Source organism: Bison bison, unplaced genomic scaffold, assembly GCF_000754665.1.
Source record: "Bison bison bison isolate TAMUID 2011002044 unplaced genomic scaffold, Bison_UMD1.0 scf7180017864270, whole genome shotgun sequence".
Taxonomy (NCBI): domain Eukaryota; kingdom Metazoa; phylum Chordata; class Mammalia; order Artiodactyla; family Bovidae; genus Bison; species Bison bison.
Genome location: NW_011494842.1, coordinates 8,529,126 through 8,542,680, shown reverse-complemented (window position 1 = coordinate 8,542,680; position 13,555 = coordinate 8,529,126). Strand labels below are relative to the sequence as shown.

Genomic DNA, 13,555 nt, shown 5'->3' with positions numbered 1-13,555 from the left:
TGCTTTTGAACTGTGGTGTTGGAGAAGACTCTTAAGAGTCCCTTGGACTGCAAGGAGATCCAACCAGTCCATCCTAAAGGAAATCAGTCCTGAATATTCATTGGAAGGAGTGATGCTGAAGCTGAAACTCCAATACTTTGGCCACTTGATGCGAAGAACTGACTCATTGAAAAGACCCTGATGCTGGGAAAGATTGAAGGTGGGAGGAGAAGGGGATGACAGAGGATGAGATGGTTGGATGGCATCACGGACTGGATGGACATGAGTTTGAGCAAGCTCCAGGAGTTGATGATGGACAGGGAAGCTTGGCATGCAGCACTGCCTGAGGTCGCAAAGAGTTGGACACGACTGAGTGACTGAACTGAACTGACTAGATAAGTCAAACTAATTTGTTGAGATTTTTAAAGATTTGTGTAATATTCATTTTTAGGGTAATTCTAGAGAATTCTCAGTTTTGATCATGGAGATACCCACTGTTTATTTCTATACCATTTTCCCTGGTTTTAAGTGACTCATCTGCAGAAATTAGCAATATTGTCCACTCAACTCGCTTGTAGAGTAGACTAGCCTTTCCTCCCATCCCTGTTGCCTCTGAATCGAGCTGTGTTGGAGGCGAGTCTAAATTAGGTGTAGTAAAGGGGGCTGATTACAAGTAATCATGAATGTGTGCGTACATTGTGACACTTTTTTTTTTTAATTTAGTAAATACATCTTAGGCTTTCCTGGTGGCTCAGAGTGTAGAATCTGCCTGCAATGCAGGAGACCTGAGTTTAATTCCTGGGTTGGGAAGATCCCCTGGAGAAGGAAATGGCAACCCACTCCTATATTCTTTGCTGGAAAAGTTCATGGGCTGGTGGACTACAGTCCATGGGGTCGCAAAGAGTTGGACACGACTAAGCGATTAACAACAGACATCTTAAAAAAATTGCTGTGTACAAAGCACTATTCTTAGTGAAAAAGGAGGATTCAGATGTGGTCCTTGTCTTCAAAAGAACTTACTGTCTCATGTGGGAAATGGTCTCACACCCTAATAAAGGGAGCTCATGGAAGCCTTGCTGGGTGGGGTTGGGTGTGGCCTCTATGTGTGGAAGTGCCTGTCCCCCTCAGGGTCCTGGTTTGGAACATTGGAGCTGAGCTGGAGTGACCTCATCAGAGGCTGGGGTGTTAAGCTACCTGGCCCTGCAGTCAGAGACGTGTAGTGGAGGAGCCTGCCTTTGTTCATACAGTCGGCCCCTATTCCATTTTATGTTTTCTTGCTATTGTGTTTTAAAGCAAATTTGAAACATCTGTCTTTTTAGTCCTGTCTGCTTCAATATGCATCTCCAAAAGCATGGGCATTTTCTTGTCATCACAATGCCAACATGAGTCTAACAAGTTAGTAACTCTGTGGTATTGTCTCACAGAGGATGTGATTCATAAGCCTTTTGTAAGATGTCACTGTGTTATGCCATTTTTGGTGTCTTCAAGATCTTTGACTTGGTCCCAGTGAATCATTACCATGGATCATTTCGGATGGTAGGTTTTTTCTGGATATTTTCTCTAATAAAAAAATCTGAGGGAAATTCCTTGGCCATCCAGTTTTAGGACTCCGAGCTCTCACTGCCTGAGGGCCCAAAAGTTTGATCCCTGGTTGGGGAACTAAGATTTCATATTTCACAAATTGAACGCAGTGGCCAGAAAAGAAAAGAAGCTGGTTGTGTTCAAGATGTTGATGCTGCTGAATACTTTACTCTCAGGCAGATTATCTACTGAGACCAGTTTAATTACACTTGCAGCGGCAGTGTAGAATACTTTACAGTTTGAATTTAGATTTAAAATTCAGAAGGTGCAGTCTCTGTAACACACATTGTGTGATAGCATGTTAAGACTGCTGTCACCGTCTGGTGTGATCATTCAGAGAACATGTAGTCAGAAAGTATGATGGTGTTTGATATTCAGGGCCCAGAAGTAGCTGACTAGGGTTGAGTTCTTATAGTTCTTACCATGAGTTTACTCGTTTTTTGTGTGTGTTTACTCTTACTCTTCCCAACTTCAACTATGTAACCACAAAAATGGAATTAATTTTCACTCTGGAAGTTACCAGTGGTGCAGCCTTCTCTCTCTGATGTGTATGCACACATAGATGCATATCCCCAGACATTCTGGGGAACTAGGAGAAGAGGAGTGGGCAGACTGGGAGTCATGCAAATGCTTTCTTCTTCCTTCAGAGTTGCAGTAGATCTTTTCACTTCCTGGGAGTTTGGACACAAATTCTTATTTATCATCTGAGCCTGTGGATTTGTACTGTAATATGATTTCTAATAGTAAATAAATATAATTAAATAAAAATATTCATTTTCACTAAATACTGGTATTGCAGTAAATATTCATTGACTAAAACTCATTATCGTCCCATGTTCCTCTCTGTGTGTTCCCTGTCGTAGTTAGTGGCATCATTATCCTCTCACTCAAGAAATTCTAAGACTGTTCGCTTGACTCTTCCTGTCAACTGGTCATATTTGCAGTGACTCTGTTCACATCATTTTGAGTTTCCAGCCCTAGCTCCAGGTCTTTATTGTCCATCTGACTCATGATAGCTTTTTTTGTTCCAGAGTCCCTTCCCACTTCTGTCTCCTGTCTCCTTTCTTCTCTGCCTGTTGCTTTTCCTGATAGTCCATCAGCTCACTACAGGCTGCCATTCTCAAAGAGAAACACCATTCCGTTGTGTACAAGCCTCTAGTAGCTCCTAGTTGTGTACAGACTGAGAGTCAACCATCCTTGTGTGACGTCGAAGTACAGGGTGCCTCAGCTGGCCTAAACCACATGATGGTGCTTCGTGTAGCCTATATGTCTGTTCTTCCCTGCCCTGCTCAGCTGGCCTGTTATCTGGGATCCTGACAGGGACAGAGGAGATTCCAGCCCCTGTGCTTTCATTTATTATGCAGAATAAATAACAGGAAATTTTACTTGTTTCTCTTAGTTTTATCAAATCAGTATGAGAGTATAGGTCAAAAATATTCTTGGATGCAGTTTCTAAGGTATCCTACTCCAAGGATTTAAAATGTCAAGGTTTTTTTTTTTTTTTTGGTGCTTTTTTGGTATTGTTTTGTAATTGTTTGTTTTGGCTGTTCCATGTGGCTTTGTGTCTTTTATTAGTGCCGCTCATCACCTTTTTTGAACATCACCCCCCTTAAATCTCCAAATTCTGTGTTTACCTTGGTTACTTCTGTGCTTGTGGCAGGGAGGAGGAGGAAGATGTGAAAACAAAAGAAGTAGATCTCAGTCTGGGGCAGGGAGAGAAACACCCTGATAGAAGAGGTTATCAGACACCAGCTGTTGGTTTGTTAAGGAAGAACTACCACACCCAAAGAGAGAGAACTTTACATTTTGAAATTAGATTCTTTGTTGCATTAACATCTTAAACAATTTTTGTCAAAATGTAGAGCTAACAAAGGATGAGAATCTTTTCACTTGCCTTAGTAACTGTAATTTGTTGATTTAATGAAGCATTTTGAGTTTGACCTGTTTCTATCAGTAAAAAAAAAATTGTACATAGATTAACAGAAAGTTATCATTCAAATGTTAATTTCATATGTCTTTATTTTTAGACAAAAGAAGTTAGAAAAAGTGATGGAAGAAGAAGGCCTCAAAGATGAAGAGGTAATTAATATTGGAAAATTTCCTTGAAACCAAGCCTGGCAGATCATGTCTTGTGTAGCAGGTTGTTAGCATTGGCGCATGGAGGAAGGGTTTTGACTTGTAACAGGAAATTATGAGGGCTGGTGTGCTTCTGGATTTAGGTACTTATGCAGAGGGAGAAGTTAATTATTAAATACCAAGAAGGATGACTTCTAGGCTCTGTAGTAGTAAATTAATTAGTTTTAGAATTCCAAGAAAAGGAAGACATGAAATAAAATGAAAATTTTAAAAAGCAAATTAGCATTTTTTTAAAATTAGCATTTTTAATTCACTGAAAATGCTCCATAGAAGTGGAGCAAATTTCTGAAATTTTTGTCAAGGTGAAATACCTCTCGAATCAGCCTTTCCCCCCAATGCCCACAGATGTGGCAGAAAATATAATAAATAAGAAACTGTGAAAAGAACTGAAATGGCTATGGAAGTGTTCTCAAAAGGAGAAATGAAACATAGAACCCAGGAAAATGGTGAAAAATACCCAAGACTTGTAGGAACAATAGAAAGTTAATGCATAAAATGAACCATAATGTGTAAAAATTCCAGAGAGAAATTTAAAAACCATACTTGTATATAAGAAAAGTTAAAGAAAAATGTTGAAAGTTTATCCTTCCAGTTTAGGAACATTAGAGTAACAGGCTGTGAAGCAGGTTCATCCACGTCCACAGAGGAGGCGTCCTCTGTTCAGTGTGGTTATGGTGTCTGAGGGCTGGGAGGCAGGGCTGACCTCCTAAGGGTCCTTCTGTGGTGCTTTCCTGTGTGAACAGATGGTGCTTAGTCTGGCAGGGCCCTGCTTTCAGGGTGGGCTAAACCACAAATAAGACTTGTTGCAGAGTCCCTTCCCACCTCTCTCCCTCTGTTTAAACATTAGAAACGACTCCGGAGATCAGCGCATGCTCGGAAGGAAACAGAGTTTCTTCGTTTGAAGAGAACAAGACTTGGACTGGAAGATTTTGAGTCCTTAAAAGTAATAGGCAGAGGAGCCTTTGGTGAGGTAAAAACACCAGAGATACTTATCAAATACAGGAATCCCACAGCACATCGAAGCTTCTAACGTAACGTGAGCTTGTGATGGCTGTTAGAACTGCAGCATGGAGTGGGTGGGCCCGGCTTTGAGCCGCGCCTTACCTGCTCTCTGTCCTCTTTTTCTTGCCCTCTCACTGTCCCAGGGATCTGCTTGTTCTTCTCTGTTTTGCTAGAGATGATGTTGATGCTTTAAGTATTCATCTAGAGGGAGAGTTGATAGGTAGAAAGAAATCAATATTGATTGCTTAGTGAGTGCTTCTTTCCGAGAATCATGACTAATATGTTATACATGATGTGGTTAAACCTGAGGGGATATATAATGTTCCAGTGTCACACATCCATTGGGCAGTGGTACCAAAGCTGGGCCAAGGTCTTCCTGATCTCAAAGCTGTTGCTTTTCCCATTACACTGCCTTTCCAAGAGCAAACTTGCAGCATATTTCCACCCTTTATTTCTTCCTGCCAGATTGGTACAGCTCTGAAAAGATAGCCCTGGGAAACAATTTATAGAAATAAGTTAATGTGGGTGGTGGTAGAGAATGAAAGCATTTGCAGCTTTGTCCCAGCTGGTTGTCCAAGTGCATCCTGCTTGGTCACAAGGGCAGTCTGCTGGGGAGGGTTTGAATGAACCCGTGCAAGATCCTTCCCATTTGTGGAAAGCACCCGAAGTGAACAACCTACTGATGCAATAGTTTCACTATCGTTGTGAATACAAAAGGAGCAGCACATTATTAAAAACCAGCACCTAGGGGAAATGTGAGTACATATTCAAAGGCACAGGTGAGAGATTAAATTGATCCCTCAGTGTTCAGAATCCCTGTTGGCCTCTTGAGAGAGGAAAAGGTACAGGACCACATCTAAAAGAGCTTTATGTTCAACGAGGAGGGGACCTGGGACTCGAGGAAAATAATGTTTCAGGGAGAAGAAAACATACTTGTCTTGGGGGAGGAGGAGGGAATGTGCAGAGACTTGCCGAGGAGTTGTATTTGGGTTTGCAGACCATTTCTTTTCATCATAAATTATCTGTTCTCTCTCTCTAAAAAAAAAAAAGGAAAATAAAAAAGAGAAAGGAGAGCTGCAGAAAACTCTATTTCCCTAATTATACATTTTAGTTCCTCCCCCATTGCCAGGCATTTTTTTTCCTGTGCCTTAGCTTTTGCTGTTGTTTTAGACATTGTTGTAAACATTTCCTTAGGTTTTTTTGAGCTGACTGGATGACATGTGTCATGGGTTTAATGAGTCCAAAGTGAGGGTTTTGAATTAGCTTGATCTGTTCAGCTAGGGAGCCAGAGCTATTCAGAGGTGGAGATAGATATCTGAGGGTGTTTCGGCACTGACCTCACTGTGTATAATATATCCATTTTGAAACATTGAAAAGCATTTTCTTCTGCTTTGTTATTGCTTATATAAAAATTGCAGTACTTTTTCAGTTTAAATATGATTTCTTGTTACACATGAAAGCATTAGTTTGGCATCGTGAACTCTTGGCGTTTCTCTTATAATATTTAGGTGCGGCTTGTTCAGAAGAAAGATACGGGCCATGTGTATGCAATGAAAATACTTCGTAAAGCAGATATGCTTGAAAAAGAGCAGGTAAAGCACAATTGTAGCAGTGATTTTAGTTACCTGACGAATTTTTGTCTTCTAAAACTGTTCTTTTTGCTTAATTGAAGTGTATATTCCTCTCTTAGTTTTCTTTAGCCCTGTCATATAGTATTGCTTTTCTTTCTCACCTCCCCCCCAGTAGAAGCAGTTACATATATTTTAGGTACAAATAATGCCTAAGACATTATGTGCAGTCTTTTTAAAGTTGAAAGTCTACTAGAGAAACATCTGCTATTTGTGTTTCACAGTTGATCACAAGCTGTCCTTGTCATTAGGAGCAGTTTTCTGAGGTTGTACTTACTGTGGTAGCTTGTTCCTTACAGAATGTTGAGGAAAGTTGTGTATTGTACCTTGGAACTGAGACTTAGGAACTAGAATTTGGAGTTTGATCTAAAATATGTCTTAACATGCTTCATTCTGTAAATTCACGCAAACCCAGTTTGGATCTTCTGAGTGGCTTATCACTACGTGAGAGAGGCCAGTCTTCTTTGGGAATGAATTTGAAAAAATATAATGAAGGTGGCACAGCAGTGCAGACTCATTTAATGATTAAGAATATTTTCTAAAACTTCAAATCTACTTTGCAAATAGATGTATAAGCTGCATCCAGTATTTTATGCAGAATAAGTATGATTTTAAGTATTAGACAGTATATATTAAAAGTGAGAAGGCAGATTTTCTATAAATCTGATTTAATTTAGCAGAACAGATTGTAGTGGGCGATGCCTGCAAATATCCTGTAAAATACCAGTTGCTACAGGAGGGCAGAGAGACCCCCCTGGAAAGGAGAGCTCCAGATACAGAACCACAGAGCCAGGATGGAGGTTGGCCCCACACCCAATCCTTCCAGCCGCTTGAGAGGAGCTATAATCACCAGGGCTTTTCTGCCCTTCATTTCAGTGGTAGCTCAAAATTTGGGATTTTAATTTTTTCTTTAATTTTCCTATGTTACCCAGAAGCTTTAGACTCCCAGGGATTTTGGTCAGAAGTAGCAAATACCCTGGCAGTAGATGTTCAGACATTATATGTTAACACCAACCTTATTCAAAATGCACACCAGCCTCTTAATGTATCTAAAAATCAGTGCGATAAGGGTATTGACACTGTAGGAGCTTCAGTTAATCTTGAAAAGGAGAATGTGAAGCTGTATTGATTACTCCGTATAGTATGTATGTCACAAGTAAATTTTATTTTTACAAGATATATTTCCTGTAGTTTTAATCAAGACTCACAGTATTTCTTTATCAAATGAATAGTAGGGTAAAATTGTAAAGAGAAGTGCACGTCATAACTTCCACTTACTAATCCTTCATAGAGGTAACAGGTGGTAACAGAGGATGATCCAAACATGTTGTTTAAAGACATTCTGTCAAGTACTGTACCTTCTTCAAAATTAGTTTCTAAAGACTTTCTACATGAAGATAAAGGAAATGTCTGTTCAAATTAGGATTTTAAATGAATTAACTTAAATTGTTAGCGCCATTGTTGCTGATGGACTCAGCTCCCTAGGGTTGATCTCAGCATGGTCCAGTTAGTTTCCGGCCACAGACATGACCTGGGGCAGCTGTCTTGAGGAAGCAGGCAGCAGCTTTGTGGGGCAAATCCATCACTTCTGAGTGGGGCTGACAAAGTACAGATTCAGAGCCTGACTTCTTGTAGGTATAGGTGCCCTCTCCAGAGGAAAAATTCTTATTTGCTTTTATGAAACTGAGCAGGAATTACAGCTACCCATTTAGAGTTCTGGTTGTTATTCTGTCTCACAAGATGGAAGTTTCTGCTACCTGGAAAATGAATTTTAGAGCCTAAGAGACCAGTGTTGAGCTAGTCTCTTCCCATTTCTCTTCCTGTGCGAAAGGACAGCCTCTGGTTGTGATGCCCGTGTAGAGGTAGGATGGACCCAAAGATTGTTCCCTCTGCTCTCCTAGTGCCCTGGGTCACAGCTGGCACATAATCCCCACCCCACTCAGTGTTTATGGAGCAGGGGAAAGGGAATCCAGAGCCCACCCTCCCGTAAAGTCGCCTGACTCCACCCCTAGACCTTGAGTTCTTGACTTGCTGTCTCAGCCCCAGGAGAAAAGGGCAGGGTGTGGCCACCGTGCCTGCAGCTTTCCCTGTGACAAACCAGGAATGTTGCAGTCACGGTCCTGCCTTCTAAGGTGAGTGACAGGCAGCAGTGGTCACACCTGTCCTTTCCGTGTGTCCCTGCAGTAGGCAGAGGCCTTCACAGGAGCCACGGAACAGGTCGGGGAAGTCAGCTTCGTGCAGTCTTTGTGTGGTAACTGACTGGGGCAGAGCCAGCAAGTGCCGTGAGCATTTCCTCAGATCTTCACTGGGCTTCATCCTAGTTTTATGGCACCATTCCTTATCACCGTTACCTTCTTCCATTTTTCCCACCCTCATGCCATAAGTAGAGATGTAAAAATGTAAAATTTCTAAAACACTGAAGTTACTTAAAAATTTCCTTGAAAACAGTTTTGGTAGAAACTGAAAACTCAGTAGGAGTTTTAGGCCCATAGGAGTGAGCACGGAAAGATGAGGCGGGTTAGGTGTAAGACAGGAGAGAAGGCTCTGGGGTCTGTGTCCGAATGGAATAGAGCGCGCCTGGCTTTGCTGAAGACATTCCATTAAGGCAAGCATGCAGAACATCCTGTCAAACAAAACAACCACCAGGGGCTGAGTTTGCCAGTAGAAGTGCCAGTTTGTGAACTTGGTATATCTTCACCTCCAAACATTGTAGGAGGTCCCACCCTGGAGCACATGTTGAGATAAAAACTTCTACTCAAGGATCAGCCTGAGTCGTAATAAATTTACATCTGATTCAACCCCGTCGTGCAACTTAACAGCACTTATACAAGAAGAAAAGGGGTGTGACTTGGTGATATGCAGCAGTGTTTTGATTATTATTATATATTTAAAGTAGATGAAGTCAACTTGATAATAATAAATTAATAAAGTAATCCTCCCAAATCTTTGGCCTAGCTTGGTCTCCTTAGCTAAATGTTTCAGTACAAATAGAAAACTGGCAGTGTCATAAATGAATCTACAACTCTTCTTAGCTGTTGTCATGTTTCAGTTCAGTCAGAACTGAGTACCTCCTGTGTGCACAGCTGTGACCACGTACTGTGGCATCACAGCATCTGGGACTGTCAAGGTGCCGTCTTCACAGATGTCTCTGAAGACCTGAGACAGGATTTGCTTAGAGTCTCATCTTGGGGACTTACTTTGATCAAAAAAGAATTATTAGAACAAAAAGATATGAAAAGAATGGTAATTTTAACTAATCAAGAGGTTCACTTTATAGCACTGTTAAAGTTTCCATTTGCATTAAAGCCGTTGATTTTTGCCATTTTCAAGCCTTTCATCACTCAGGTTTTCATCACCGAATACCTTCAAGTCAAATGTTGTCAATTTTGAGTTCGTAGGTTTGCCTAAGCATAAGCTGTATCTTTTGCATCATCACAATTTAATACTCAACAGTATTTAAATTGTTTAAGCAAATGTGCAGTCTGATAAAGCAGAGCAAGGCTTGTCATTAATCCAATGCATGTACCTCCAGGTTGGCCACATTCGTGCGGAGCGTGACATTCTAGTGGAGGCAGACAGTTTGTGGGTTGTGAAAATGTTCTATAGTTTTCAGGATAAGCTAAACCTCTACCTAATCATGGAGTTCCTGCCTGGAGGTAATTACTTGACGATGAAAGGTCATTTTTCCTTTTTGTTTTGTGGTTTCTCTCTTACATGGATTAACCCTCCTTTCTACTTTTAACCGTGCTCACAAAGTTGCTTTCTGTATCTTTTTAGGTTTGTAAAGGAGGTCAGTAATCTGTCTGTGCTGAGTACCTTTCTACAGCTTTAGGGCCATAAAAGTAACCTTCTCATTCTCAGGATTTCAGACGGATATTTATTTTCTTTTTAAATATATAGAAATAAACTAGGAGCTTTGCCTGTCCTGTCAGTCTGTTTACCCAAGTGACAAGATTGAAGCTATTACATTCTTTGCTTCAACTTTTTTCCCCCCTGTAACTTATAAAGAGTGAATTTCTCATTACATATATTAGTAGTCACAATCTGTTTCTTATTTCTGAAATTTAAAGTTTTTGGTAACTTGGCATGTGCATCTTGTAAGATAGCTTCAAAGTAAACCCAGAATAGAACATACGTCTGTTCTGGGGAACACAGTCTGTTTCCCAGTGAGCAGATAAACTGTGAGCACACTGGTAGAAAAAAAAAAGAAAACTTTCTCTTTTTTTGCTTTTATACCAAAGCTAATCTAATTGTGGCATAATATTTGATCTGGTGACAACCTTTAGTTAGATCTAGGGTCATCAGTACTTTTTATTAACAGCTGATGAAGGTTAGAAAAGAATCTATATGACAGAATGAGGAGAAACTTTTTAACATTTAGATGTCAGTTGTTATAAATAGGAGTAAGAACCAGCTCAGGAACCAGCCAGCCCCTTGACGTGCGTCTGCACAAGCCTTACGTGCGTCGTCTTCCGTAGCTTTCCGTGTCCCCTGGACCCTGCCCTTTGCACTCGGTGGGGCTGGCCTGCACAGCCCAGATCCTCTGGCCTGAGCGCTCTGATCATGTGGGCACGCTCACACAGGTGAGGCCCCTGGCTGCTGTCCTGGGCCACTGTGCTGCGGCCACTCGGGTACCTCAGAGCTGGCCCCACTGATGTGCCTCCAGATTAAATGTGTGGCTGCCAGGAGTGATTAGGAAATCATGTTTTTCAAGTTTTGGGAGCATCTTAATAAGTGCCTTAATTTTTGCCCAAGGGTAAAAGTTAGAAATAAGCAGCATGATACACTATTAAAATCTGAGGTTTCTGTCTCTTTTCCATTTTCTAACATAAATGGCTTTCTGTGCAATGTGAACTGAATCTTTCCTGTTTCTTTTACCTTTAAACTGCTTATTCATATTTGCTTTGCTTTCGTCTGACTGTTGAATTGGATCAGAATCTTTTTTTCACCATTGTATGTTGATGGTATTAAGCAGAAATACTTAAATTTTGACTTTGCAGAAAACTAACAAAGTTACTTTACTGCTAAAATACTGACATTGTGTTGTAAAAGTTGCATAAAGCATTTTGTACCCACAAATAAGCACTGGAGAAAAAACCCCACTGGTCTTGGGAGGTGTTCATCATGCATGTTTGGGAGGCAGTTATTACACATCCTAGTCTGTAGCATTTACTGTTCATATTTACAACAGCTTTTGTTGACTAACACTTTGCTACCTAAATCCTACTTTTTTATATATGTTCTAGTGTTCTGTGAATAGACAGTGGAAAGCTTGTTTACAGCCTCCCCAGATTTTTACATTTTTGTTTAGGCTTCCTTGATAGCTCAGTTGGTAAAGAATCCACCTGCAATGCAGGAGACCCTGGTTCGATTCCTGGGTTGGGAAGATCCCCTGGAGAAGGGAAAGGCTACCCACTCCCGTATTCTGGCCTAGAGAATTCCATGGACTGTAAGAGTCGGACACGACTGAGTGACTTTGACTTCACTCAGCCTGTTTAATAACTGTAGTACAGCCATTGTTAGAATGTGGAAATGCCTTAGAGAAGTTTGTAGGTATTTGTGCCAAGTGAAAAGTAAAGTAGCTCTTTCCCCAGTCCAAAAAATTGTCTTAAGCAAATTTATTGATTGATTGGTTTATTATTTTAGTGTGGGAGAAATTTCCTTTCTCTCTCCAAAGTAAAGTGGAAATCATTGCTCAGGGGTCAGCATCAGTTAGCTTAGTGAAAGTGTTTTGCCATCTGTGGCTGTAAATTTTATCTTTTAAGTGTTAGAAACTGCTTACCATTTCTGCTCATGTTGGGCATTTCCGCCCATAGTAGGTCATCTCTGGGACACAGCAGAGGCCTATTTAGCACCGCCTTATGGTGGCAGGTAGGGAGGACATATCTGAAAACTGGCTGTTACTCATATTGTTTTGTGTGTTTGTGTGTGTACGTGTGTGTACTTTGTACCTTCTTGTTTCCAGGGGACATGATGACCCTGTTGATGAAAAAAGACACGCTGACAGAAGAGGAAACTCAGTTTTATATAGCAGAAACAGTATTAGCCATAGACTCTATTCACCAACTTGGCTTCATCCACAGAGACATCAAACCAGACAACCTTCTCCTGGACAGCAAGGTACTGTGAGGTGTGCAGGCTGACCAGTGTGTCTCTACCTGTCTGAGCAGCCTCTGCCTTAACCCCTGCGCGACTTGTCGTAATCACAGTAGGGGAGCTGTGAGCTCCCTGGTGTATTTTCTTCTTTTTTTTTAAGGTAAGAAAGGCTTATGAATTCCATAATTTGAATTTTCCTCTTAAAGAACATTTTGAAAAATTATTAAGCATAAAATTGATTTAAGTTATTTTGTAGTGAAGCGAAAGATGATCATCTTCTCATATGATTAACTACACTAACGCATCCCCTGTCAAGAACCCCTCTGCTGAGGATCCCAGCCTAGAACTAGGAATTACAGCGACAGCAACAGAAAGCTGTCACAAAGCTCAGCTTCCAGACCCTGTGCCCTGCACTTAAAGCGGAGTCCTGCTCAGCCTCCCTGATGGCCTCTTTGTAGTTAGCTTTGGACATGCACATGAACTGAGTTGCCTGATTCTTAAACTCTCAGCAAATCAGAAGAGAATCCCTGTGCTGCTGTGTTGTTGATGCTGCTTGACAAGTTACTCCACCGTCTGGACCTGACTCATCTATGAAGTGAATATATGGATTGGGAAACGCTCCAAAGTTCCTTCCAGCTTTAAAATTCTAGATTGTTGTGTTCTGGTACATAGAATTGTTTTCTAGATTGAATTCTTTTAAGTAGGAAAGTAAATTTAATTCATAGGGTATTTTCCTTTCTTACTGTCTTTTGATAACAGTCTTTGGAAAAAATCTGAAGTTTTAGTCTACTTTCTTTGAAAACCTTAATCTTTCTGTTTCGAGAATAGATTTGTCTAGTAATTTCTTCTGGTTAATAGTTTTTTCCTTCATTATAAGAATAATATACAAACATAGTAGAAAATTTGAATAATACAGAGAGCTATAAAGAAGAAAAATGTAATGTCATTGTTCAAAATATTTTTTTATTAGTATTTTTTATTTAAATAAATAGAGTACTTTTGGCCGTGCCGGGTGCTCGGGCTTTCTCTAATTGCAGCAAGTGGAGTCTGTTCGCCACTTGGGCTGTGTGGGCATCTCCCTGTGGTGGCTCCTCTTACGGAGCCTGTGGGATGTGTGGCATCTCCCCTTGAGG

The 13,555-nt window shown here is 40.7% G+C and overlaps 1 protein-coding gene across 3 annotated transcripts in view; it reads left to right on the top strand.

Moving 5' to 3' along the window:
- The window catches only part of STK38 (serine/threonine kinase 38), a 41,749-nt gene that overhangs the window by 14,021 nt on the left and 14,173 nt on the right, over positions 1–13,555 (top strand). For all 3 annotated transcript variants that reach the window (XM_010848665.1, XM_010848662.1, XM_010848663.1), the window contains exons 3-7: positions 3,588–3,639; positions 4,544–4,666; positions 6,207–6,290; positions 9,859–9,982; positions 12,292–12,446. In XM_010848665.1, coding sequence (XP_010846967.1) covers positions 3,588–3,639; positions 4,544–4,666; positions 6,207–6,290; positions 9,859–9,982; positions 12,292–12,446 — 538 coding nt within the window. The remainder of the gene's footprint in view (positions 1–3,587; positions 3,640–4,543; positions 4,667–6,206; positions 6,291–9,858; positions 9,983–12,291; positions 12,447–13,555) is intronic.